Source organism: Plutella xylostella, chromosome 22, assembly GCF_932276165.1.
Source record: "Plutella xylostella chromosome 22, ilPluXylo3.1, whole genome shotgun sequence".
Taxonomy (NCBI): Eukaryota; Metazoa; Arthropoda; class Insecta; order Lepidoptera; family Plutellidae; genus Plutella; species Plutella xylostella.
In genome coordinates, this window is record NC_064002.1 from 8,363,066 (window position 1) to 8,390,509 (window position 27,444).

General features: G+C 38.0%; 6 protein-coding genes across 6 annotated transcripts in view; all 6 read right to left on the reverse strand.

The window, feature by feature from the left end:
* LOC105388420 overlaps positions 1–1,136 on the reverse strand; it is a 34,778-nt gene extending 33,642 nt beyond the window's left edge. Inside the window, exons 1-3 of the mRNA XM_048629113.1 lie at positions 1,051–1,136; positions 613–855; positions 53–219 (exon numbers count right to left, since the gene is read on the reverse strand). Of these exons, the coding sequence (XP_048485070.1) occupies positions 53–219; positions 613–855; positions 1,051–1,062 (422 nt within the window). The 5' untranslated portion in view covers positions 1,063–1,136. The remainder of the gene's footprint in view (positions 1–52; positions 220–612; positions 856–1,050) is intronic.
* Positions 1,137–3,550: 2,414 nt separating this feature from the next.
* On the reverse strand, positions 3,551–5,321 carry LOC125488451 (adult-specific cuticular protein ACP-22-like). Its single transcript, XM_048629114.1, has 4 exons — positions 5,210–5,321; positions 4,276–5,016; positions 3,907–4,073; positions 3,551–3,623 (listed from the first exon to the last, which is right to left on the reverse strand). The coding sequence occupies exons 1-4, from the start codon at positions 5,219–5,221 to the stop codon at positions 3,551–3,553; spliced, it is 993 nt and encodes a 330-aa protein (XP_048485071.1). The 5' UTR covers positions 5,222–5,321.
* Positions 5,322–6,638: 1,317 nt separating this feature from the next.
* On the reverse strand, positions 6,639–8,286 carry LOC105393601 (cuticle protein 7). The gene is made up of 4 exons (XM_048628945.1): positions 8,225–8,286; positions 7,674–7,934; positions 7,237–7,403; positions 6,639–6,860 (listed from the first exon to the last, which is right to left on the reverse strand). Exons 1-4 carry the CDS (start codon positions 8,234–8,236, stop codon positions 6,794–6,796), a joined length of 507 nt encoding a protein of 168 aa, XP_048484902.1. The 5' UTR covers positions 8,237–8,286; the 3' UTR covers positions 6,639–6,793.
* Positions 8,287–9,763: 1,477 nt separating this feature from the next.
* On the reverse strand, positions 9,764–11,639 carry LOC105388422. Its single transcript, XM_011559322.3, has 4 exons — positions 11,490–11,639; positions 11,068–11,361; positions 10,819–10,970; positions 9,764–10,634 (listed from the first exon to the last, which is right to left on the reverse strand). The coding sequence occupies exons 1-4, from the start codon at positions 11,499–11,501 to the stop codon at positions 9,974–9,976; spliced, it is 1,119 nt and encodes a 372-aa protein (XP_011557624.3). The 5' UTR covers positions 11,502–11,639; the 3' UTR covers positions 9,764–9,973.
* A 3,322-nt stretch (positions 11,640–14,961) lies between these two features.
* Positions 14,962–18,930, reverse strand: LOC125488450 (cuticle protein 19-like). Its single transcript, XM_048628950.1, has 4 exons — positions 18,825–18,930; positions 18,046–18,192; positions 15,501–15,667; positions 14,962–15,154 (listed from the first exon to the last, which is right to left on the reverse strand). The coding sequence occupies exons 1-4, from the start codon at positions 18,834–18,836 to the stop codon at positions 15,106–15,108; spliced, it is 375 nt and encodes a 124-aa protein (XP_048484907.1). The 5' UTR covers positions 18,837–18,930; the 3' UTR covers positions 14,962–15,105.
* A 4,621-nt stretch (positions 18,931–23,551) lies between these two features.
* On the reverse strand, positions 23,552–27,209 carry LOC105393599 (cuticle protein 19). The gene is made up of 4 exons (XM_048628937.1): positions 27,089–27,209; positions 26,347–26,868; positions 25,318–25,484; positions 23,552–23,750 (listed from the first exon to the last, which is right to left on the reverse strand). Exons 1-4 carry the CDS (start codon positions 27,098–27,100, stop codon positions 23,624–23,626), a joined length of 828 nt encoding a protein of 275 aa, XP_048484894.1. The 5' UTR covers positions 27,101–27,209; the 3' UTR covers positions 23,552–23,623.
* Between the last annotated feature and the right edge of the window lie 235 nt (positions 27,210–27,444).

The following is a 27,444-nucleotide window of genomic DNA, read 5'->3' on the forward strand; positions in this document are numbered from 1 at the left end:
CCATAACTTACTGGCTCCTTTCAAGCCACTGTCACTGAACAGTATTGCTTACCCGTTGTGGTCATCGGCGGTGTATTCCACCTTACGGAAGGAGCCATCAGGCTGCAGCAGCGAGTACTCTCCCTTCACCACGTCTCCGTCGCGGCTCTCGTGCTGGGACTTGTGGTCGCCGGTGTGGGGGTCCTCCACGGAGTAAGAGTACTTGTATTTAGGGTGAGACTGTAAGGAATTGTGTTTATTAGTATTGAGATTAGGGATACTACAGTTGGAGTTTCAGAGAGATGCAAATAATGAGCTTAATAATGAGCTTTAATTCCTTGGCTTTTCTTTCAGGATAGTTATCTGGGATAATTGGAAAACTCTATAGTTAACATCTTTTTAATTTATAATATTTATTTATAATCGTTATAACTATAATTTTCCCCATTAGTTTTCATCTTGTTAGCCAAACTTTTTCAAACGCTTTAGGTGTCTAACAGTAGAGCTAGAATAGGCTGTGTGACCGGGGTGATAAGACTGCCTAGTCAGATTACTGAGATAGGTCATTCACTAACTGCCTACGGACCTTTGCACACCCTCGTTCCTTATATAGATATTTTTTTATAAACTTACGTAGTAGTCCTGAGCGTGGTGTTCGATGGGAGCGACGTGGGCGATGGGGGCGGCATGCACGTAGGGGGCGGCGTGGACGATGGGGGCGGCGTGGACGGCGGGGGCGGCGTAGTGCCCCAGGGAGCCGTAGTGGTTGTCGTGATGCACCACGCTGTGCTGGGATGATACTGAGTACCCGCCGTGGCCCCCGTGGCTGAGGAGGCCGGCCTGGGCCACCGCCAGAGCAGCGCTCACTGCAAGGATCTAAATAAAAAATACTCATTTAGAATTCTAGATTGGATGGTTGATATTTTACACACTTTGAGACACTTGGGAATATTGGAATTTGAAATTTTGCTTTGACCGGATTTTAGTAGCCAAACTATTTAATACACAGTGTTCTCTATACACGCCGAGATAATATTTTTTTCACTTTATCAAATTTGAATTCTGACTTACTTTAGTGAACATTTTTTTGGATAGGATAGTGCGTGACTGACATGGATTTGATAACCGCCGGTGGGTTTTATAGATATGTAGATGCGAGTCCGCAGCTCGGTGGGGCGAGTGCGTCCCGCGTCGCTCGGCGGGTAGGCAAGGTCACAAGTGAGCATTGTCTCTACGCTCTCCCACTGCTCACTAAATTGCCATTACTTAACTACGCTACGCCTCGTTATACTAGGTCAATGTGACTCTTGATAACGCATATTTTTTCAGAAAACAAAATTAATGTCATTCATGCGACGGGTGTTGGTTTGACAATGAAAAATGCCATTGTTAGAACCGCATTAGTTTTCTCATGGGCAACATTGATTATTGCTATTATGATTTTATTTTTGCACTAGTTTTAAAGTGTAGTTTCGTGATTGTTTGTGTGCCCTATGGATTAATACAATGTATATGCTGTAATTATTAAGAAAGCGCTCCGAATTAATAAAAATTGATGTGATCACGCCTAATTAAACCTTGTACTTTATCAATATTGTAAAGGCTATAATACAAAAGGATGCTTGTAAGAAGCGTCTTCGAGTGACGCATTACCTACCTGTTGCGGCGCTCTCATGGCAGTCAGCGACTGACACTGTTCTGGCCAGAGAGACAGTCTGTCTGGTCAATTATTTCATAGCGGTGACAAATCCTAGTCTAGCTCTTGTGTTTGTCATCTACACGATAATAAAAAGAAAGATACAATAGACAACAATCAAAGGTTAGAAGAGAGAGATATATATAATTATAAATAAAATTAGTTAAGTAGTTTAACTTTCAGCTTTTATTATTTTATATTCAAATACAGGTATTCAGGTATATATCAGGTAATCAGAGCAGGATAATATTTTCATTATACGAGTACTTATCCATCTATAAGAAATGTATTTTGCTATAACTTTCATTCATACATATCTATGCTATTAACCGGTTTTATTAGTGTTTCTTCTGGTTATTAATAAAATTGGTTGTAATATGGTCACTAAATCGGAAATGAGATGAGCTAGTGTTTTCTACATTAACCGGATGTGTCCCAAATAAAAATAAACATATTAATATTTTACATATGATTTATTAAATGCAAATATAAATCTGTTCAGATAATATATAATCGTACTTTAAATGTGGTATAAATTCTTACCATAATACCTTACCATACACCGGTTACTTACGTAGTATCCTGCAATCATCATCATCATCAGCCGGTAATTGTCCCCTGCTGCACGTAGGCATACATCTCCTAAGGAGCGCTACAACTGCCATTCGTCGGTCCTCATGTCACTAATCCGTTTTAAATTGTAAGTTCATAGATCAATATTTTGTCAGCATCGTTAATGTTCTGATTGTACTTACATTTATTATTTACAACTAGCTGTTCTTCGCTTCGGCTCAAAAAGTTTTTTCGTAGGAATTCCGCAATAAAAAGTAGCCTATGTGTTAATTCAGGGTGTCAGCTAACTCTATACTAAATTTCATTAAAATCGGTTTCGCCGTTTGGACGTGAAGAAGTAACAAACATAGAAACTTTCGTCTCTATAATATTAGTAGGAATATTAAGATATTCCAGCTTTTGTTTGTTTGTTTAAAATTAAGTAAATATTAATTTAGATGTATTGTACCCGATAACATTGGTACTATTGGTGATATACAACATAAAATCTATAAAAATTGGATACAGATGAAGATATTTTATTTTATAAGGGCCATGCGCCCTTGTTCATTGAATTAAAATATGTCACATACAAAAGACATTTACGCGTTGTTTGAAAATGTAAGTTCTGTCTATATTTATTTATTAAAAACAATACATTTCCTCCGAACTTGTTATTCAAATAATGTAAAGTTAATGTATCTTCAGAATTTTATATATTGTTAGATGGTAGAGTCTCTTATCGTGTCAGGTATATTACAAATTTACGTTTACTGTACTGTACTGTACCTAAAATGCCTATTGTCTTGCAACGCAAAGTGACATTTAATTCGCGAGTTACCAGTGTTTGATGGATTGAGAAGCTCGTCACGATTAGTTATAACATAAACAAACAACCTATATACCTACTGATATTTTACCCATTTCAACATGGTTCACACTCATCGGCTTGGTAGGTACTTGCCTACCGTTTATAATTGCCTCGTAATTGATAATTGTTGGGCAGTAAAATGTCCACATTTCTTTAAGGCATTTAGGAATCAGGTCACTAACTTCATTATATGAACAAACTAGCTGTATATTACATGCTCTCGAAAATTTTAACCACATAATATTCTGGACTATTTGAACAACTTTCCCAGGGGACTACCGTCAGTTTTCCAGTTTGAGCCGTAGATAATGCGGTGACATTTTTTTCGGAAGCATCGCTTATACACGTTCTATATTTATACCTAAGTCCGAGAGAGTAACAAAATGAAACAATTTTTATGGTATAAATATTTACAGTGCTTTTTTATTATTTACAGATTCACAATATTTTGTTCAGTAATGGTGGTGGTGATGGACGGAGGAGGGATGGTGGGAAGGCTCCGACCGGTGCACGACAGCCTGAAAACTGAAAAATAAAGTAACAGAGTGAATTAGTTTCAGTTGTCCTCACTTAGGTCATTAACCTGCTTGATCATTGTTATACCCATAGATTTATACCTAGGTTAAGCCACAAGTTATTTTTACGAGAATACTGTCTTTGATGATAGCCGTTCTTGACTTTTTTGTCTTGCCTTATACTGGCCTGTTGCTCTCGCGTTAGCCAAACGAACAAAAGCATAAGGAGACACAAACTTAGATCAACAATATACGTTTGTATATTATAAATCTAACGAGGCAAAGCATCTTACCCATGTTGAGCATCAGCAGTATACTCCACCCTGCGCGTGGACCCGTCAGGTTCCACCAGCGAGTAGAAGCCGCGCACCGAGTCACCATCCCGCGTCTCGTGCTGCGACTTCTGGTCACCCGAGTGCGGGTCTTGCACGTGGTATGAGTAGTCGTATTTGGCGTGACCCTGCAATTCGGAGATAAAAGGGTAAGAGAAAGTGTTTGGGAGAGATATATTGAGGGATGGGGTGGTTAAATATCGGTCAACTGCCACAATATTTTGATTGAGACTCTCTCCTATAATTTACTAGGTTCAAATAATTTTATAGTATATTGAAACGATAGTTTTTTGAAACTGATGATTTTTAGAAATATGAAGTATATCTTACGTGTCCAGCATGTGCATCATAATGGCCACTGTGGTGTGATGGCGCAGAGTAGTGAGATTCACCACCGTAGTGAGATGGTGCAGAATGGTGAGATTCGCCGCCGTAGTGAGATGCACCACCGAAGTTAGAAGAGCCACCGAAGTTAGATGCACCACCGAAGTTAGAAGAGCCACCGAAGTTAGATGAGCCACCGAAGTTAGATGCACCACCGAAGTTAGAAGATCCACCGAAGTTAGATGCGCCACCGAAGTTGGATGCGCCACCGTAGCTAGGTGCGCCACCAAAGTTAGGTGAACTACCGAAGTTAGACGAGCCACCAAAGTTATGTGAGCCACCGAAGTGAGACTCCCCACCGTAGTCGTGAGAAGGTGCAGAGTAGTGAGACGGCTCAGAGTAGTGCGGCCACGTGTTATGCAGCATGAAACTCTGGGTTGAGAAGGCCAGTCCGTGACCCTGTCCACCGTGGTGAGAATCGTGGCCACCGTAGTCAGAATTGTGTCCACCGTAATCAGAATTTTGTCCACCGTAGTCAGAATTGTGTCCGCTGTAGGGAGAGTTTTGTCCACCGTAGTCAAAATCGTGTCCACCGTAGGGAGAGTTGTGTCCACCGTAGTGAGAATTGTATCCACCGTAGTGAGAAGGGTGGGCGACGATACTGTGTGTTGAAACTGTGTGACCGTGGTCATGCCCCTGGTGGAAGCCAGCCTTGGCAGCGGCTGCCAGTGCAAATACTGCTATGATCTGGAATTTAGGAATAAATTTTGGTCAAAAAGGAAAATAAAGGAAATTACGAAAAATGCACTCACAAGCAATGACAAAATTTCAATCACAACGAACGTCAATTGAGGAATTTTTCATTACTTGTGAGTGTATTAAAGAAATTTTAGGACATATGTTTCATTTCTATAAATTCATAAATAAATTGACTTCTTACTTTTCTAAACATATTGGTGTTGTAGTAAACAATGTATGTCACTGATTGATTTGTTGGGGCATTGACCGTGGCTTTTTATATGAAGAAATTTTGTAAAAATGTTAAAAACACAAGTGGGGCGCTTACCACGGTGTGATTGAGACACCGAAATTTATTACATGAAATATTGATTAAGAATAGATTATGAAATTGCATATATATCATGAAATCGATAATTTTTATTTACTCTTATCTACATCAGATGGTTTCAGGAGAAAAAGTATATACAATGTAAAAATATGTTACCATATAAATATGCATATCGGCTACATTCTATTTCAGTTCTAGTACCAGTGGGCGAGCTTGATGTAATGATATTTGAATTTAATCGCGTGCCTTGTTTTATCACTGGAATAAAAACATCATATCCTGTACAGTTAAAACGTTTATTGACGTAAAACTAATTAAACCGGTCATTTTTGTACCAAGTATTTAATTGCTCCTACATTGCCTCATTAGAGCACTAAAGCATTAGGGAAAATACATTGAATTTATTATATGTAGGTATATAATAGATTTGAATAATATTTTGAAAGAAATATTCTACCTTTGATATATCTATATATGTTTTCTTTCACCGTAGCTGCATGATATGCATAAAAGAAGAATTATCTATGCCCGCGTTACACGGATTGTTACTACGCCATTTACACAGTAACAAATAAGTAATACAATAGTGGTTTCGAGAATTCTTTTAAATCAGAAATAACTTACCGATTAATTATTTCACAGGTCATAAATCTTCACCGTTTTATGAAATATTTGCATAGTTGTAAGAAAGAGTTAACTAATAGCTTATTTTATACCTAGACCGAAAGTTGTAAGTAATTTAAATAATGTTGTGAATATAGTAAATGTTATATTATATACAAAGACTTTTCATTGTATGTATTCGAAATTAGCAATTAGATGTTGAGGGAGTAATTGATACCACCCTGTCAAGCAGAAGCACATAATTAACCACCTTTGTTTCTTTTTCTAATTAGGGCAATTAAAATTCCACAACTATACTTAGATTAATATGAAAGAAAATCTGAAAATATAAATATGGTGTGACTAACACACATATTTCTGTCTTCGTCACTACTCACTATATCCCTATAATCTTTTATCGAATTAGGGTGCTTACATAAAGAATCGGGTTCCCTGTATCTACTTGTACCGGTAGCGCTCACTGAGAGATTCGAAACCGGGTAATGCTCTAGCGCACTCGCAGAAAGCTAAACAGCAGGTTACCGGTACGGGTAGATACAGGAAACCCAGTCTCTCTATGTAAGCACCCTAAATGACGTTTTGTATTTCTGACTTGTAGGACAGGTTGGAGCAAATATTAATTAATTTTCATATTTTCATTTATCGATTGAAACGACCCAACAAAAAAAGATGTTCATAAATTTTAAGTCTCAATCACACTTTATTTACAGTTCACACATGGGTCACATGACTATTCATCACACACATAAAAACTATTTACAAAGAGGTATAAATATTTTCGAGCGCATAGATCATTCAATCAGGAGTGTAGTAACTGAAACTTCATTTGGTTCAGTAGTGGTGGTCGTAGGCGGCGGCATGGACTGAAGGGGCGGAGTTGTGCACCACCGCGTTGAAACTGAAACAAAGGAAATTAATTTTAGATTATTATCAGTCAGAAAATTTATTTTGATACACGTACTAAATATGGCATATTAGTCGGATATTATTTTAGATTATCATCATCCAGATACTGAAACTGCGAAATGAGTTTCTAAATTAGATTTTAAAACAGTGAAAGCCTTGAAAATATAAATCTTAATCTGTTTAAAACTTAAGTGTGTAGATTACAATTACAAGGCATTGCAATCCTTTCCATATTTTCTGAACCCTAACTCCTGAACGGGGTGCCAATTTACAGAGAATGTTACTTATTGTATTCTATAAAAACTTCAACTCAAAATTAAGTGGCACCCCTAGCCGCAAAAACTAGGGTGTCCATAATTTCTCCTTACCCATTGTGGTCGTCAGCAGTGTACTCGACCTTGCGCACGGAGCCGTCGGGCTGCACCAGCGAGTAGTAGCCGTGCACCTTGTCTCCGTCCCGGGTCTCGTGCTGGGACTTGTGGTCGCCCGTGTGGGGGTCGGCCACCGAGTACTCGAACGAGTAGGCGGGGTGAGCCTGGGAAACAAAAGACAGATGAGTTGACCTATATTTAAATATGCGAAAATTCCAGGCATTCCAGGTTGGTCATTTAAGATCAATATGTGACAATAGTTGAGATACTTAAGCATATTTGGGAATGTAGGATACGTTTACTATACAGGTAGTATAGTAAACGTATCGTAATGGCTGGTGCAGGATGTAGCGGCACACTCAAAAATTGCCGTAGATATCCATCGTCGGATGCTGACGATAAATATTTGAAACTGTCAACAATGAAGTGCTTACGTGTTCATCATGACCCTCGTAGTGGACATCAGGGGCGGCGTAGTGAGCGGGGGCGGCGTAGTGCTCGATGGGGGCGGCATAGTGCTCAATGGGGGCGGCGTAGTGGACAGGGGCGGCGTAGTGAGCCGGCGCCGCGTAGTGCGCAGGCGCGTAGTGGACCGGAGCCTCGTCGTGGCGGACGATGCTCTGAGAAGACACGGCACCGTGGCCATCGTAGTAGCCAGCGCTGGCCGCCGCCACTACAGCGCACATTGACAGGATCTGAAAGGGTGATTTCCAGCTCATTATTGATTTGTTGACCACGAACAGGCAAAGGCAGCGTGAGACGCCCTACTGGCCGCTGGACCGACGACCTTAGGCGGGTAGCCGGTAGTGGCTGGATGAGGAGTTGAGGACGGCCGAGGACCGAGTGTTGTGGCGCTCCTTGGGAGAGGCCTTTGTCCAGCAGTGGATCATGTATGATTATGATGAATATTGATTTTTGTCCCGTAACTTAAAGTATATAAAAGTTAATAAATTTATAATATGGTATTAAAATGTAGAGCACTTACTTTGCTGAACATTTTGACTGTTGCGTTTAGTAATCAATAGTTGATTAATGTCAATGGTCCTGCTATAATGGTTTTATAGTGCATGGGCAGTGCCGTGCGCAGTGGGGCAGAGAAATGCGTCCGCGCCTTGACTTGTAACTTTGACACGATCAAGGTCGAGGCGGTTCTAATGTGAACTTGTCGATAAACTATAGAGTAAACTGTAGTATGTCCGCTTATGGCTATTTTGCGTGTCGTAGCGCCGGACATGGGCGGAACCAATTGTGTATTAACGTACTTATTGTTATTAAGATAAATCAAGGATTTAGGTCGTGACTTAATTTGAATAATTTAAAATAGAGTGGATTGCTTCGTTCATAGATGTAGTGGCTGGATGTGGAAGGCTAAGATCACAGTACTACGGTCCTTGGAAATAACTATGATTGAAATAGTTTTTTTAGTAGCTAGTCCATTTACAAAAGTCGCAATGAAGCTGTTGCAGTATTTTTTTGGTTCACTGTTGTAAACCCAACCAAATGTTTTACATAAAATTAATTACAAACATAAATTATGCGTAACTGTTTGTAGCAAAGATTTCAAGATAGCCTTTTTGGTCAAATACTTTTGGTGAGATTAGTAGAGTAGTCGGGCAGATGTATACAATTACATAAATCATTACAGCAAGTAAGTACTTTTCTTAATTTATGAATGGTTGCAATAAGTTTGTTATATTGTAGAGAAATAGTGTTGGTCAATGAAATCGTATACCATTATAGAGATATATACAACTAGCTAAGTAATTGGTAACCTACTGTAATAATCCATATCCATAATTTTTTCAATGTCAGGTAGAGGGCTGCTATCCTACATAAAACCATCACGGCTCTTACATATTATGGAATAAATCATATCAACTGTTATTAGATTAAATACTTAGGTACTAATATTTAATATCCCAAACACCCACGTCTATACAATTATTTCAACCAGTTGCGTATCAAATATTTCTTCATAATTCAAAGTTGCGAGGGTGGTTTAGAAAGTATAGTGAAAGGAGTTCCATTAATAAAATATAAGCTCTTGTTTTAGGTACCAAGGTACAAGAGAATATAAACCTACATTCCTACGGATAACGAAACTAGGTCAGGATCATTTAAAGTCCAACACATTATTTTATTTGGGTCATAAATATTATGTAGGTACCTAGTATGTAATATTATATTTTTTATCTCACTTGTTATACATTTGCATACCTGCCTTTTTAAATATACTTTTTTCGTTCAGTTACTTTGATAAACCAAATGAAGTACTTGGGATAGACCAATGGAACTTTTGAATGGTGTCACACAACGTAACTTTACAATTATTGTACGTACACCTGTAAGTCAATTTATTGTTAGAGTAGAGCTGTATCTAGCGTGAGCGGGTTTTTTTTCATAACACTCTTCTTGAAATTGTAAGTTTTGCATTGTGCGTGATGCTAACCGTGTAAGTAAAATTTTCATCAACGATTGAACTGTAAAAGGTGAGGAAAATAAAAATAATACAAAATCATGTGTGTAAGGTTTTTCTAAATCATACATTCTGTAATTATATATTTTTAAGTTCCTAGAGGTTTTGAAAATATTGTTTTATACATGCTACATAGAGGTTACAATAAATAACTTAAGTAGGTATTTGGATTTTAAGTAATAATTTAGACACAGCTTATATTTACTTAAAAAAACTTCATTCAAATCAACTATATGTAGACTAGAATATATTATGTATTCAACATGGCTTAGATGCTGCAATTTGTGGGAGAATAATGTAAGTTACTGGAGACTTTTTGTGGTGTTTTGATGATGAAATTTCTTTAGTGGGATTTTCTGATACTGTTTTAGGCTCTTCCATTTCTGATGTATTTTCACCGGATGCAGGGGCACCTTCTGAGTTATCTTTGTTTTCTTTAGGGCTTTCAGGAGACGATTCATGTCCGCTGTGCTCAGGTTTTTTATCTTCTTCAGCACTGGGCTTATTGTGGTTATGATTATGACCTTTATGGTTATGTGGGTTACTACCATCGTTGTTTTGAGTGCATTTGATTAAATCCTCAAATGTCAATATATATTTGAGGTCATCTTCAGCTCCTGGCATTTCTTCGGTTGACATTTCTGCGCTGTCTTCTAATAACTCAGGTTCTTTGTCTTCCTTCACTTCCATCTCTTCCAATGTTTTCAAGTTTTCTACTTCTTTTTTTGGTTCTTCTTTCTCTGGTTCTGGTTTTTCTGTAGATACTGTTGTCGGGGGCAGGGTAGTACTAGAAACACCACTGCTGTGGGCTATAGTGTAGCCATGCTGGCCTACATAATATCCTCCGTGACCTCTCTGTGCCTTTACTCCAACACCACTTTGCACTTGCGGAACGTAGTTGCGGAAATATGTATTGTACCTGAGACAAAGAAACGTATAAAGTTATTAAATTAAATTTGTTGACATTGTATTATATACTCACTAGTAATAAAAAAGTTCCAGTGACATATGGGACGGCAATGGTTTGTGGAACTTTTTCAAAGTTCGTGAGGGTATTATACTGGTACTGAAAAATATAATATTGTATAGACATAAATATTTACCCATTGACAACATCAGTGGTGTACAAAATCTCTTGTCCGTAGTACGGTCTGTACTCGAACTGGGCGCTCACGATGCCCTCTGCGGGTATCTGCTGCTGCGGCCCTGCAGCCTCGTTGTATATCACGTACGCGTAATCGTAAGGACTCGATACCTACAAAATGTAGAGAAACATTAATTTAACGAAAATGGTTCATGTCATTCAATTCAAGATCTATAACGTAGTTCTCAGTTGCTTCAAATATACTTACAGTCTGACCTGGTAATATGACCATGTTGGGTTCAGCAGCCTTGGCTTCCGCAGTCTTCGCTTTACCAGCTGGTTGGGGAGCCGCCGCACCCTCCACGACGCAAGGAGCCACGCATGGAGGTTGGTAGTTGGCGTACAACGTTGGCCCAATGTTGTATCCACCAGCCGCCGCCACGGGAACTTCGTAACTCACATATTCTACCGGCGGGGGTCCTCTTTGCAAGTATACAGAAGATGTATGCACTGGAGACCCCAGTACTGCAGTTAGTGCAGTCGCTAGAACCATCAGGTTACACTGCAACCAAAAATGACACGTAAGTGGCTTCTTGTTACCTAAAGAAAACCAATAGATAATTTTGTTCACGTTACTGATCACAAAGTTAGTTAATTAACATGTTTTATTAGACAACAGACAGTACTTACTATGCGAATCATCTTTACGGATGATCTGTAGCAGACGACTGATATTTTCAGACTGTGACTCTCTTTTAAAAGCGGCTTTGTTTAACATGAGTCTGTTTTAAAATATTCGGCGCGTGGTGCTGTAATACCGAGACAAACCATCTTGTCATTGAGGATAAGAAAAGAAAAGGACAATTAGGATGTTGATGGTTATTTAGCACAGGCTGAGTGTTGGTGGTGACGTTTGCGCATTCGAGACACGTGTGTGACAAAAGCGTGTAATCCACCGCGACGTAGGTGGACGCGGTCAGGGCGGTGGCGACTGAGGACTCGTATGTGCTGAGAAAAAAAACTTCCAGAAGTCTCACTGCTTGCCGCAAATAGATAATTATAGGTTGACGCACAACTAAACTATTTACACTTTCTTTTTAATGTGCAAAAAATAAAATTGTAACGTAACCAAAACATGTCCTATTGATAAATCAAATAGTGAAATATCACGCATAACAGCCACTATGTATACCCCATACAACATTTATTAGAGGCTACTTAATTATTCCCTCAAAAAAGGTGCTGTAAGTTTGCCGGCTGTATCTGTAGTAGTTTTAAAACGCATTGAACAGTAATGGATAACAATAATACTAGGTTAACCGAGTGTAACATGTCCACACTTAGGAATTAGTATTAGAATTTAGGTAATTTTTGACTACCTAGGTCATATGCTCAGTCTTTCAGTGTACCAAGGTAATATGCAGTTGACGTGCATACAATTTTGAAAACTCTGAATGTCTTGTACATTAGTTAGTCAAGCTTTTGCAATGGACTGTCTGCTATTGGCATTGTCATGTAACAGTTAGCAATTGTGTCTACATCCCGCCATGGCGAATTCAAAATACGTCTACAAAATACCAAAACTAAAATTTTGTTTGATGGAAAATAAAAGGATCTAAAATAATACACTTTACAGTCATTAAGAATGTTTGTTGTTTCAACACATTTTCGATTTAACAACACGGATAGATACTATACTATAAATACAAAAAATCTTTAAATACCTGCTTAAATACAACCTCAGTAAAACACGACATAAGAGGCTGCAGCCTCCCACTAACAAAAGTATTTTTTTTAATGCAAATACATAATAATTTCCCCCTTCGAACCCTTGCGTGATATGGTCATTTGAATAGCGCCTGATTCACACAACTCTGTCTATAATCAACAAAGTTGAGTAAATATGCTGTAACTACAGGCGCTTTTTATAATTTTTATTTATTTATTTATTTATAAACACTTTATTGTACATTATAAAGTTACATTTTTTCTTTTGTTTGTAATTTTTCTTATTCTTTTCCTCGCGAACTTAGTGACGGTTAAATATAAAAATACCTATAAGATATATACCTGCTCAATATTATTTAAGTTAGACCATAAATCGTTAAGTCTGTAATCATGGGTCATCATCAGCTTGTATAAAAAAAAATACTTACCTAAGTATTTTTTATGAAAACAATATTAAGTATTCCACTGATTTACTTATAAGAAAAACCCGTTTAGGGTCGAAAGCTGCTAATGTCTTTCGGAAAACAAAGTGATTCTCTTGCTTCGTGTAAGTACTTAGTGAGGCTCCGTAAAATAATATATCGGCTGCTGTGCAAATATGAAGCATTGCTGATCAGATTTGCAAAGGCGTACCTACGATCAACAACTCATATCGGTTACCGCTGCCAGTAAAACCGTTTGATCTCAGGTTAAAGATAAATGAGCTAAACAATATCTACATAATATATTTAATTGAGCTACTTTGTATCTATCGAATAAATGTTAATCACAAATGTACATAAATGTACAGCCTTCTTAGGGAAAAAACATATTCAGTAATGGTTCCAAACAATTATAAACTTTACTAAAATGGAATATTTGCACTAGTATTCGATATTTATTATCATTTTCAACTATGTAAAATAAATAAACATATACATAGGTGCTAAGGAGATACATATCTCTAATAGTGGAACTTGTCACTAAAGGCTGTAGTTCGGCTAGATTCACTGTGACATATTCAAAGTTCACAGCAGAACGATTAACTCTTTGCATTTAAAGGTTTCGCTGGGAACCTGTGAATTCGTGTAGGTCTAGGTTCAACATCTTGACATTATGAATCTAGCATTTAAGGAACGTTTTACGATATTTATTCGAACTGTGTTTTAAGCCCAATGGTAATATTGTGAACTTCTGTCATTGGAACTTCCAATTTACTTAATAAAACATTTAATTATCTTTTTCTTAGCGTGACAGTGACAAATAATAGAATTTTCGCCACGATGAAACCTATATGGTTGTATCATCGTGGCGAAATCATTACCCAATCAGAATACGGTTAGTCGCTGACTATACGAGATACAAAATACTGAAGCATACAAAATATAGTTGATACGCTACTCGGGGAAGCTCCTTTTGTGCACCTGATAGATTTAAGTAAATACATTTTATTATACAAGTTTAAATTGTACCAGTGAACTGTCCAAAGCCATTTCAAATTATCAGATAAACAATAAAATCTTTCATAACTTAAAAATTCCCTTAAAAACTTCCTGTGTCATTAGCCCATAATTTTCCACTACTGGACAAATATATGTTATAACCATCTTCCAAGAATCCCCTACACACTCTATCCACGTCATCATCAGCATCAGCCATTACCTGTCTATGGTCGTCGCTCCAGTGGTAGCGGGTCTAAGGGCGTTCGTGAGAACGCGTTTTTATCTCAGTGGTCTTCGATCCTTCGGCATACATGGCCGGCCTACAGACTCTATAGCTTGAACTTAAACTTGAAATTCCCTGATAAACATAAATATTCAGGATGACGATTGTCGTCACTATCCTTCGATGTGCACTTTAACGTTCATAGCAAACCCGGTATAAATTTCACACTTTTTTGCCTCCTAGATGAGTGCAACTTAAAATAACTAGTACAATTTATCTTGTTGTGTAGATTTCGCTGAAATCATTGAAAGATGATAGAGAATGCCAATTTGAAAACTCACTCCGGATTCAAAGTCGAGTTTTGTCAATTAGCTTTATAGAATCACACGGCAGGGCGTGTAGTGCGTTGGTAGATTTTTCTCACTCAGTTGAAAAGCTATTCATAATGTGGAATTTAAACCTCATTTAAGTGTAATGTAAGACAAGATGTACGAGATGTGATTTACGCATTTGTACACGCCATCTCTTTTAGTTACTTAAGTGTTATTTCTGTGAAAACTCCTATGTTATGATCGGTACTTGAGTGTGTATTTTTTGTAACTGCTCATGATGATGGCAAATGAAATAAATTTAATGTTATTTTACTTGTGATACGATTTTCATTGCAGGTTGAATGAGTTGGATGAGAAAGGCAGAGGATAGATATGTTTTGACATTCCCTGGAAGACGACATGGTCTAGTCTAGCACAGGTTTAAGACAAGTATATCACACAAATAAAAATCAAAAAAATATTTTTTTAACAAGTTTATTTTCGCCGCAGTCTTATTTCCATACAAACGAAGTCACTCGACTAAAGACTATCTAAATAAAGAGTTAATAAGCTATAATATCACATGTAGAGAGCTGGCGCAGGTAGCGGCCGAATACTGGGGCTTAGTGGAACTCGTGGTGAGGCGCGGTGTTGTGCACCACTGCGTTGAAACTGAAACAATAAGTTTACAAATTAATAAAAACGTTACTAAAGTTCTTAATACATTTTGGCCTGAACGAACTTCAGAGGTGGATGATACGTAGCTAACTAGATCCATGCTTAAGGTGAAATAACCATGTAGTATTGATGTAAGGTCCAAAAGAGCTATCGGGAATGATAATGGGACCGTATAAACGAGGACAGGCGCTGTTACAGGGAGGGCCTGACAAGACGTCAAAAAATGATAGCCCAAGATCGTCAAAAGTTGGCCTTTTCTTATTCTAATAAGTGCATATAGATGATGAATCCTATGAAAGTATTGATCTTAAACTATTTTGTTAATAGGTAATAATCTTACCCGTTGTGGTCATCCGCGGTGTAGGTGACCTTGCGGAAGGAGCCATCAGGCTGCAGCAGCGAGTACTCTCCCTTCACCACGTCTCCGTCGCGAGCCTCGTGCTGGGTCTTGTGGTCTCCGGTGTGCGGGTCTGACACTGAGTAGGAGTAGTCGTATTTAGGGTGAGCCTGTAAGAGAAAATATGCTTTAGTTGGTTGCTATGACGTAAACAAATGCATCCATTAGGTAATAGGCACAAAAGCACTTGTAGAAAGTTTAAGAGACAGTCGCAGCTTAACGTCCACTTTATGATATCGGCGACCATGTTTCAAATTCATAATAATTGTCAAGTCGTGAGCTGCTTAACGCAACCGGCGGTATTTGGGTCGCCTACGAATCCACATCTGCCATTAAAACGAGCGTGAGAGCACGCGGCTTTATGCAAACAACGGTCGGTTTCCCGGTGCCGAGCGCCATGACAGTCATTATGTCCCGGGGGCCGCGTGATTTGTAGTCGCGAGTGTCGCAAGCCCCTGGGAACAGCGCTTATCGGCGCGCAGTCACGACCGGGACAACGCCATGCCAAAGCTGGGTTACGTCACAAAGCTACATCAAATCATTACCTACGGCGCTAGTTTATGACAATAGTCGCAACGCCATAAAGGATAGCCGTGAATTATTCTCGAATTATATCTCTGGTGCCGACTGCGCTCAGGTAATTATCGAGAATGTTGTGCAAGCTGCCTTCTATCGATGATTTATCGATGACAATGTTTAGTAACTAAAATACAGTATATTTATCAACCCCGAGAGTTATCTAACATTATCGCGAAGAACATAAACAACAAACAAAAAATATAGGTAATCAGAGTCCAAGTAACTGTTAAATCTAATAGGAAGTTTATACACTACTGACCCAATTTTCCGAGGCAATAAATACTTTGAGGATATTCGCTCGCAAAGCGGCTACTGATTTGCATCGTTACATTCTCAAGCCTTTGGACGGAAGTGAAATAATTTGTTGGTGTTTAGTGTTGTGGTGACCCATTTACTGAGGCTCCATGACGCAATGGCGGCAGGTGCACTGCTGGGACCGCTGATAGTCATCGAATCCAGGAAACTCATTCGATATTGTAGTATCGACTTTTCGAGCCGCCTGTTTATGCAAGCTATCAATTAGCTAGTTACGATGCGTTACGACACAACACGAATAACATAGGCCTAGGGAAAACAAGAGTATCTTTTGTTACACCACCGGTGAGATAATATTGTCTGTTTATAATGGGAAACGTTGTTAACTGCGCAAAACGAAGTTAGCTAATTAAATGCAGTTTTTGTTTGTTGCGTGAGTGTTTGCTCATTTTGGGGGTTTCTCTGTTTGACTTTGACCACATGTGTGACTGTAATGGTGTGATTGCGAGTTAGTTGAGTGTTGTAACTGTAATGTTTGTTTGTCAGTTGAAATGCTCTCGATATGTGGCGGTTGCGTGACGCGTCACCTCCATGCTTATTAGTGCAAGGTTAAGCTTTTGTTTGCCTTTGAAAGATGCAGGTCATTAATGTTTGTTTACTTCTGCAAATTTTTATGGGCTGTAGTCATAGAGACAAAGTCAATACAGTTAGCAAAAATTAAAAGCATTTCATGTTTTACGTTACTCTAGATAATTAAAGAAAATGTATGACTAAAGCGTTATTTAACAACTTGTTAACTGCCCTCTTTTGGTTTGCTCTTAGGTACACACAGTAGTTAATTTATTACAGACCAAGATTTAACAGTCAGATAATAAGCTTATGACAAATAAGAATATTACGAATGATATAGGTATTTTTATAGTTATTAAGCATTATACAGGGTGTCCCATTAGTGAACGTGATGCCAGTAGGAGGTGATACAAATTGGCATTATAAGAAACTTTTGTTCTTGGGACGAATGTCGACAATCTGACTGGCTAATCCTTTCTTGGTGGTCACCCAAGTTCTGCTCTACTATTTTCACCAACACGGTAGAAGAATAAGCTAAAAAAGGACAGACGAAGTTTTTCACCCATGCATTGACCGGCTCCTGTAAAACCCTCATTAGCTGGAAAGAGACAGCTATAGTTCTCACATGATAGTCGACGTGTTCTTCGTGCACGTAGTGCGTGTCCACGGCGGGCGCGAACTGGAGTTCTTCGCCCAAGCGTCGAGTTGCTCCTGCTCGTATAATAAACTCATAAGAGGGAAAGAGACAGCAACAGTTCTCACATGATAGTCAACGTGTTCGTGGTGCGAGGGGTAGTGCGCGTGCGCGGCGGGTGCGAACTGTAGTTCTTCGCCCAAGCGTCAATCTGCACCTATAATAAACTGCTCCGACTCCTGTAAAACCCCCATAAGCTGAAAAGAGACAGCAATAGTTCTCACATGATAGTCGACGTCTTCGTCGTGCGACGGGTAGTGCGCGTGCGCGGCGGGCGCGAACTGAAGTTCTTCGCCCAAGTGTCAATCAGCCCCTATAAAACCCTCATAAGCTGAAGAGAGACATCCTATGGAACCCTCATAAGTTAAAAAGAGACGCAACAGTTCTCACATGATAGTCGACGTGTTCGTCGTGCGAGGGGTAGTGCGCGTGCGCGGCGGGCGCGAACTGGAGCGCGTGTTCGTAGCCCTCGTAGCCGTGGCCGAGCTGCACGAGCCCCGCCGACGCTAGCGCCACCACGGACAGGATCACTGCGGCCTGGAGAGGAAACTTGGGTTAGGGTAGAGAAGAGAGTTGGGGTTGGGAGTTTATGAGCTGGCTTTATTGAAGGATGGATTGGGGGTGGTTGGTGTGAAGATGTTTTGGAATCAAAGTATAAAGTAAGCAGGAAGAAAGGAAAACTTCCAGGACTATGGGCTTGAACACAAAACTGCGATGAGACGTAGCATCGCAAAAAGCTGCGACAGTAATCGAAATTTTTCCCTGAAAAACTTTCAAAACTGTCGCAGTTTTTTGTACAAGCCCTATGTTAAAGTTGTTTGACTAAAATGCTGTAATTGCAAGAATATATATGATGTATTAAGTATATATATTTTTAAAATATTGGTAAGAATTGTGCAATATATTGAAATGATATATATGAAAAATATTGTATATGTCATTTAAAAAAAGTACAGATCTGAATAATGTGGGTATTGTTATTAATAATCAACTATGTAGTTACACATAAATAATTATGTTTAAAAACGACATTTCATTATAAACCCATTAAATTAGCCATTTAATCCCTTATTATCTACAATTTCAAACTCTCAAAACGCCCGAGCTACGAAAATACAATCCTGAAGGATTCGCGTTTAATCCTTGGTCACTTCACGGGGAGCACTTACTTTGGCGATCATTTTGCTATAACTTGACTTCGTTTGAACGTCTGCACACAAACTGATGTCGAGGAATCGGCGCGCGCACTTTTATATGACGAAGTGACGAAGGGGCGAGATGCTAGCCGGGGGGCTACCCTTACTTCACGAAATGAAAAGTTTAGAAGTGCCTTCATACATTCACTAAGTTTAATGCTACAAGATAGAGTCGTGGTTAGCTCAGCAGCCCGCAGAAGCATGGTACATTTAGTCAAGTAAGAGTTGCCCCTCAGTTGCGCGGCAAACACGGTAGTTTGATAATGATACACCAATTACGTAAAACTGTGTACTTATAATATACTCTATGTGTAGTTCAAGGTCCAGACCATTTCGGAGTAAAGAATCAGACCATATTGTGGATACTTTCTACCCCTTTAAATTAAGTTTTTAGGGTTAAAGTGGTGGTAGGTTGCAAGAAATGCCGTCATAAGTTAAATATGAAACTAACGTTTTTTTGTTACAATAATGCTTCGTTTTCAGATGGATAGAACAACTGTAATTGGAGCGTGGAATAATCGAGTGTGATTGAAACTTATACATTTGTAATCTTGTTAGCTAAGATTAATCGTACATTCTGCTCATAAATAAATATTTAACATACGAAACCATAAGATTTGTGGGTAGACCTGGTATTCGAAATTTATGACTAAGCCTCCCATAACTCGTTGGACAATGAAAGTGACGAAGATCTAGATCTGATAGTAATGTGCGCAGGCGCGCGACTAGGCCCGTGGGTTATTTTCGCTCACTCGACATTCCCTGGCGCACGACATTTCTCGAAAAGTCAGTGAAATATTGTGTTGAAGGATTGTAGCTTTCATGATTTGTCGGGCGAAAATCTAGGGCCCAGGCTATCTCCCGACAGATGCGGTGACTCGCTGCGTATCGGTTGCACAATGCACGCAGTCTTTGTGCCCTGTGCTGTCTAGTAGCGGTGTCCTATGACCACAGCTGACTAATGATTCATGTGGGAAATCATTTACACAGGGAAAATTTTATCAGTGAGCTTTCCGTCTACCTGTCATAGGGCATGTTTGGCTAGGTATTTATGTCGATTCTGAAGGAACAAAATCAAGTTATAGTAATAAAAACATTTTGTCGCTGAAAAAATAGTTATCAGGCGACGCCTATAGTGTAAATTTTTGATTTTTTTTTGACAACGTTCATATATAATTTTGAGCATAGAATCCCTAAATTTGACAATATCTTTCAGCTTGTTGAGCTAGTCTGCATCATCAGTGTTGACGACACTCAGGTTTTATATTAACATTAATTTCTCTTCTCATGTTTAAACTCCGAGATAACTACGTGACATAGCTCGGAGGTAAATCTGGAGCACCATCGCAGACTTTAATGTTCTGTTTATCTCTTTGCAATGTAATGGAGCAACGTTACTGATTCATCTTGTTGTCTTCTCTGAATCAAAATATTTATTTAGCATCTCTTGTTTGCGGTATTTTAGTTACTGGTTCTATACCCTGTAATACTTACCTACTACTATTTAGATTATTATTTTGACACCTTTACTTTCATTGTTAAAGTTAACGAAAGTATTCAATGTTTTTTATTTAAAAAAATCTATCTACTTACAATCAGCTAGGTTTTTATGTCGGTATATTAACTTTGAATCTCATTATTGCCAGATAAAATGTCTTGTTTTCATATTTATAAAATTCAGCAATGATTGTAAGGTAAATTTCTAACAAAGCTTAAGTATTGAAATGTTAAAGGATTTTTTTGTATAAAATTAGATAAACAACCGAAAATAGAAAATATTGCCACCCTCGCCGTCGGGTTACGTTTCATATCCCACAGGAAGGTACCATGCATTTCGAAACTTTCCTAGTCCCTGCACTAAGTTATGTTAAACTGTAAGTTATGAGTGCTCTGTTTCGCCCACTGAACAATCGATTTTCTATGATTATACACATTTAACTATTGATAATAATGCGGTTAAACTATGTTAGTATGCAGTTTTATGAGGCTGTGTAATAATTATGTGTAATCGAGTGATATGATCCATTTAGCAAATGTTTTATAGAATGTTTCCTAATATACATATAGTTACAGCTATGTTTTTAAGGAGTTACAATCATCATAATTGTTACCCCCAAATTAATATTTAAATGAAATTTATGTGTTTACGAGAAAGAAAACATATATATGTCTTTACTGTTCCTATTTAATAAAAATAAAATATTGCGTTCTTTTGTAATTCAAAACTTTGAATCATAAAAACCATTACGATTCTTTAATTCCCACACAATTTCAAAATACTACAACAATAACAAACTGTGTTGACAAAAACATAGTATGTGAAAAACTATTATTATATATACTTACTGCATTTTTGCGACACACATCTCGAATTGTGTAAAACATATATTATTGGTCCCCGTACTACCAAGCACCAAATCCTTACCATTAACTTGCAGTTTGAATTTGACTCTTGTGAGGCGCAAAATAAGTGCCATACAAAGTGTAAATAGTTACTGTTAGCAGATATACAACTGTACCTATGTATAAACCTACTTGTATATAATTACATAGACGTCGACAACTAGAGCATCGCTGAGGCAACCAGTCGACGGCAAAATGATCCAACTACGGTTAAGTTACTATCGATCGTGGACTACGGTTTCTGATATCTGATATCATCTTAGTAACTTCGAGTTTAATATTTTTTTTGCCTAAAATATTACTAACTAGATCTTTTAATTGGGCAATGGGCATGGCTTTTGGGGAAAAACAAAACCCGAAACACAGTGATTATCTATATAAGAGCAGGATTTAATATTGTATTTTATTTGCCAATATAAATTGATTGCATTTTCTCGAAAAATATGTATTTTTAAGATCATTATTTCCGCATGGTAAATTTTGGAAGTTTAAAAAACAACTCTAATTTACACAAAAGTTAATTATATTTCTTGATATACTTTAAATAAAGATAACTACGTATCGCTACGATGTATGTGTACATTCAAATGACTAGTTACAGTATAGTCTTAGCATTAATTACAGCCTTATACTTGAGTTCGTTCACTTGCCACAAATTGCAGGTTACAATAAACTCAGATTAACCTTGTGCTAGAGATGATTTTATTGCATCGGATTAAATTTTATGCCTACTTTGGTTAACCGAGTATTAAGTTGCAATTAAGTGCAAATAAACCAGTGAATTAAAGATGATTATGAAAGTTATCAGGTATAGCTAGTTATTAAAAATATCGCTATGTCGTAAGTACTTCATACTTAAACTTTTTTTTGTACACAGTAAGTAATTTACAGGTACATAAAAACATCATAAACAAATACACAAAACATTCGCATTTGACTAAACTTGTGCAGTTGGGTAGGTAGGTTAGGTTGATTTAAATAAACATACACTCCTTTTATTAGAGGTATGAATGAAAGAATAAACCTGAATGATTTAAGTTGTATTTTTATTTGCAACGACTTGCTTGCTTATAATTATGTAACAGACTTTATTATTCTGTCAGACGTGCCAGCCAGGATTACCTACTGACACTTTTCTTCACACAGGAGCTTCTCCTATCTATCATTTTCGGCGGTGGCAACCGCAAGAATTAGTAGATGAACCTCAACTTTTAAAGGAACTATCCTAAATTTTCCGCACACCCTAAACTGTTCAGGTAAAAATATACTCCGGCATACCATTATCGCTTTTGATGTAACATAGCAACTGCAACAGCCCAGTACAATGCAACAAATAGCACGCTATTATTCAGACTCTCCCAGTAACGTAAGATTCTAGTTTTCAATCAGCGGCGTAGTTTTAGCGATTAATTAGTCGTGGAGGTTACCTCACTCACACGTCGGTCGCGGCCCGCCGGGTTGCGTGTGCGCAAGCATCTAACTCACATTTTTTCAAACTTCAAATATCGAACTCCGGCTTCCTTAAAGGAACCGAACCGGGAAATTACGATGGCAGAAAAAAGGCTAGATGAAAGATAAATGTAATTAGGGAAAATATCGCGCATTTTATCGCTAATTTAATACGTAGGTCCCAGGTGTTGATTGATTTATTTGAATTATAACTGGATTTATAGGTTAACTTTTAACTTTTTTTTAATAATCCGGCCTAGAAGGCCGAATATTTTATGAAATTTATATTTTTATACATAGATTAAGATATTATTAATTAATTTGTTAGGATAGATTAGGTAGATAATTTATTATTGGCTGTAAAAAGTTGTATAAGTATGTAATTTATAGGTACATAAAGTATATAAAAAAGTATTTTTCCTAAGTATAATACGTAGAAAATTTGGCGACATAATGTTATGTTCATTATCAAAGTGCTTTCTACCATACAAAAGACATCAACGCGTTCTCAGAACTTATTTCTTCAGTAGTCTGTCCCAATCCTTAAAACAGGTGGCTTGGCTGTTGCATGCAATGAGAGTGTTCATGAAAATTAGTTCAGATGTTTAGTTGATTGAGGTTTTTAACAATAAACGTGTCTATGTTAGGTACAAACGAAGCCATAGCAACAATTCCAAAATATTTCACCATCATATTATTAATGATTAATATTTTTAAAAAATATTAACATGAGAAACCCTATAATGCGTCATTGAATCTGAATAAATCTTACGATAATCGTACTATTACAAAAATTAACTATCCACTAAATCAAGCATTACTGCATTTAAAACAATAAAACCATTTAATTTACATTAAATTAATAACTTTATTAACACAACTATCAAAGAGAACAAGGTGTCAGAAGAGGTATTCAGTGCTTAGTGGTGGACGGATTGGACCAGATGGACCGGGGAAGCGTGGACCACGGGAGCGGCGTGGACCACGGGGGCGGAGTGCTGGGCGGCGTGGGCTGACGGGGCTGAGTTGTGCACGATAGCGTTGAAGCTGGAAAGAAAAAAGATTGTTAATATAGTCAGTTCAGTAGTCGATTCATTGGACTCGCTAACAAAAATAAGATGTTTAGTGTTAGGATGCAGGGTGAAATTATGAACGAACTTAATATAGTCAATATCGTGAGTTCCATCCAGGTAAATAATATTTCCTTGCTAAGTAAATGACATAAAAAAACCGTAATAAGTGCTTTGTTGTACTTGTCTTAGATAGATAGATACGAGTATTTCTCCATTGTTTTATTTTAGGGTGTTGTATGAGTGTGTGGATTACGAAATTATGTACCTAATGTAAATAGGCCCTTAAATCTGAGTAATATTGCAAGATTATGTGTTCTTGTGTAGTAGATTACAACTATGTAAATTGCTTGCATATTAGACACATTGTGTTGTGTATAACAGTAATTTGCATTTAACATAATCTGATTACATTAAAAGTGTTAAAATAGAGCTACAATAGCTATACAGTATAAAAAATATGCATGTAAAAACATGCGAAATATTTCGTTTTAAAGTATACTTCGAAGCAATTATGCCTTAAAGTAGTGAAGAATTCGAGTTCAGATGTTGTATAATTTTCAACACGCAGTTTCATTGAGAGTGAAATTTCTTTGAAACGAAAACTGGTCGAAATAAGGTTGAGTTTTGACATTTGACCATAATATACTCAGTTTCTACTTAAAATTAATCCAAAACAGTGTATTTATATTATGTACTTACGATTAGCTCTATATGCTTTGATGAGGTCAATGAAAATTTCTAATGATCATACATAGCTCTTATGACTCCTCTAAATTTATATACGTTTATATACGACTCGTCTTACATAAATTAAGTAAAACGATGTTAAATTCATGAATTTATGTAAATTGTTTAATTTCCGGTGCGTGAATTTATTGAGGAAGAAGTTGTTATATTTATGATTAAATAATAATTAGATTAACACTGTGGAAATGGATCATGGATGGATTTCAAATGCGGAATGCAAATTCGAGGTATGCTACTTGGCATGGTATTGTGTAAAAAAAAAAGTGAGTAAGTATAGTGTAAAAAAAACTGACACACTAAACGAAATCATTATGGTAATACGTTTTGAGGCTGTGTTATGATTTACATACATAATATAATTTTGGTATGGCGCAGCGTTTCATTCGTTGATGTAGGTCAGTAAAGTAGCCGCTTCACATTATCATAATGAGATGTTGTGAGACTACGAACACGTTTCTTCTTCCTAACTTCCTAACCTCGGTGACAAATACTAGAGCTGGCTAGAGACTAAGATTTGTCACGGTATTGAAAGGATTAGCCAGTCAGATAAGTTTTCAGTCGTTGAGTGCATTAGGTGCGCCGTATAATTATTGGTAGATGGTACGGTTAATGGTGTTCGCTTAGCGTAGCTCTATCAATATGAAGATGTGGGAAGTTGGAATGACTGTCCAATGTAAAGGTGGCTGCTGTCGACAGACAGAGATGGAAACGTGGGTTGATGAACTTCTTATAGCAGGTCATAGACTAGCGTAGCGTAGTTAAAACGTAGATGGGTCTATGTTGATGATAATTACCCGTTGTGGTGGTCAGCGGTGTACTCGACCCTGCGGGTGGAACCGTCGGGCTGCACCAGAGAGTATTCTCCCTTCACCACGTCACCGTCGCGGCTCTCGTGCTGGGACTTGTGGTCGCCGGTGTGGGGGTCCTCCACGGAGTAGGAGAACTCGTACTTGGCAGGAGCCTGGAGTGGAAAAGGTAGTTCATAAGGGAATTTAGCAAAAACAGTCCGCGCTACACGGGTCCGTTATCGATGTAGATATGCGTCACTATAATAATATCGCGATTTTCCGAAAGGGAATAAAACGAGAACGATATATTGACGTTGATAACAGACAATCAGTCAATGTAGGCCAAATACTGGGAAAATTTCATTATGGGTCCAACTCTGCATAAAAGTTATTATATTATGATAGATCTTTGACGTCATCTATCGAAGAATAATGCCAACTAATTGGTTATGTTATAATGCAGCAAGTCATGGTCAATACCTGGCCGTGACTGATGAAACAAAATTTTCGTGTCAATAGAATTAAAAAAACTACGAAGATGAATGAAATTAAATTAATTGACTTCAATTGGAATGTTATTAATATGCAGATAATGGCCGGTAATGATAGTATTTGATAAATAGGTATTAATCGCAAATCACAGCGTGATAGATTGTCGATATATTATTGCAGAACTATTTATTCTGTAATAATGGCACAGCTTACACAATGAGTATGTATCTTGTTGGCTTGTTGCAAGTACTAACTGATCTCATTTTTAATTATATCATTAAAACAGTTTTGCCTTTCACTAAATTCGTATCAGCAAGCATGGGTTTGTGCAATTTCAATTGCATAAATTGTCTTAAATACTTATGCTAATTATGAAGACAATGTTACCGACATACAATACAATGTCATTGAAAATTGCTATGTATGTGCGTGAATACAACAAAATCTTGCCGTGTATTGTCACTGTCTTTATGGTCTATGAGTCTCTTCCATGTTAAAATGAAAACTTCACAATAGAATTAAATAATGCTTTGTTCAACTTACGCTTTCCTCAACGTGCGCGGCGTGTCCGATAGCGATGGGGGCGGAGTGGGTCAACACTGGGGCAGAGTGAGTCAAGACAGGGGCAGAGTGGGTAAGAACGGGGGCAGAGTGGGTAAGCACGGGGGCAGAGTGGGTAAGGACGGGAGCGGCGTGGGTGTAAACGGGAGCGGAGTGGGTCAAAACTTGAGCGCCGTGAGAGTAGATCTGGGCACCTTGGGAGTAGATTTGGGGTGCGCCGTGGGAGACGATCTGAGAGTTACCGTGCGATAGGATTTGGGCAGAGCCGTGGGTCAGGACGGGGGCAGAGTGGGTGTAGACTGGGGCAGAGTGAGTGTAAACTGGGGCAGAGTGGGTCAGGACTGGGGCAGAGTGGGTGTATGTGGGAGCAGAGTGGGTAAGGATCTGGTGGGAGGGCTGGTCGTGGCGGACGATGCTCTGGGAGGAGACGGCGTGGCCGTGGCCCTGCTCGACAGGGACCACGCCAGCCTGGCACACGGCCACCACCAGGGCTAAAGCTGCGAGCTGAAATAAAAGAGTTATAGGTTAGACCATGGTTAGAAAAAGCCTCAAAGATCTAATTGTGTATGGGACTGACACAGATACATGATTAGAAAAATGCAAATGGTTCAAATATTATGGTGCATTATTCAACAAAAACTTTCTTTTATTCGAATTGATTAATAGGATAATAAAATATTTTTGAATCGATATTTATTAAAATATTAAAAAGAAATAAACTCACTTTAGAGTACATATTGAATGTGTCTTACTGAGTTTCGTAGGACGATTGATAAGGGTTTTCGGAGGTTGGTACTTTTTATACTCAAAAGGAAGCAGGACTGACACCCAATACTGCATAACCGGATTTCGTGCCAGAGTGCAATCAGATACCCCGACTCGAGATCACCTTTACTTGTTACGTCACACATTGACAGTTTTTTTTATTTCTGTTCAAGGTCACTATAAAGATGTGATCACACAAATCATAATTTCTATATTTCATATTTTTTGAGATTCAAGTGCATAAATACTTTACAGGGACTCTATACTATTAGAAACGTATTCTTCTGTTAGGTGTTATTATTAGTTAGGTATAAT

Bases quoted from the DNA above. Each gene is read 5' to 3' on its own strand.
- LOC125488450 (XM_048628950.1), bottom strand. The intron at 15,668-18,045 runs GTGAGAACTGTT...TTTCTCTTACAG, and splicing joins ACGAACACGTCGACTATCAT to GCTCACCCTAAATACGACTA. The intron at 15,155-15,500 runs GTAAGATTATTA...TTATTGTTTCAG, and splicing joins ACCGCGGATGACCACAACGG to TTTCAACGCAGTGGTGCACA.
- LOC105393599 (XM_048628937.1), bottom strand. The intron at 25,485-26,346 runs GTAAGTTGAACA...TTTCCACTCCAG, and splicing joins CCGCGCACGTTGAGGAAAGC to GCTCCTGCCAAGTACGAGTT. The intron at 23,751-25,317 runs GTAATTATCATC...TTTTCTTTCCAG, and splicing joins ACCGCTGACCACCACAACGG to CTTCAACGCTATCGTGCACA.
- LOC105388422 (XM_011559322.3), bottom strand. The intron at 10,971-11,067 runs GTAAGTATATTT...TACATTTTGTAG, and splicing joins TCATATTACCAGGTCAGACT to GTATCGAGTCCTTACGATTA. The intron at 10,635-10,818 runs GTAAATATTTAT...TCTTTGTCTCAG, and splicing joins ACCACTGATGTTGTCAATGG to GTACAATACATATTTCCGCA.
- LOC105393601 (XM_048628945.1), bottom strand. The intron at 7,404-7,673 runs GTAAGCACTTCA...TTTGTTTCCCAG, and splicing joins ACGAGGGTCATGATGAACAC to GCTCACCCCGCCTACTCGTT. The intron at 6,861-7,236 runs GTAAGGAGAAAT...CCTTTGTTTCAG, and splicing joins ACTGCTGACGACCACAATGG to TTTCAACGCGGTGGTGCACA.
- LOC125488451 (XM_048629114.1), bottom strand. The intron at 4,074-4,275 runs GTAAGATATACT...TCCGAATTGCAG, and splicing joins ATGATGCACATGCTGGACAC to GGTCACGCCAAATACGACTA. The intron at 3,624-3,906 runs GTAAGATGCTTT...TTTATTTTTCAG, and splicing joins ACTGCTGATGCTCAACATGG to TTTTCAGGCTGTCGTGCACC.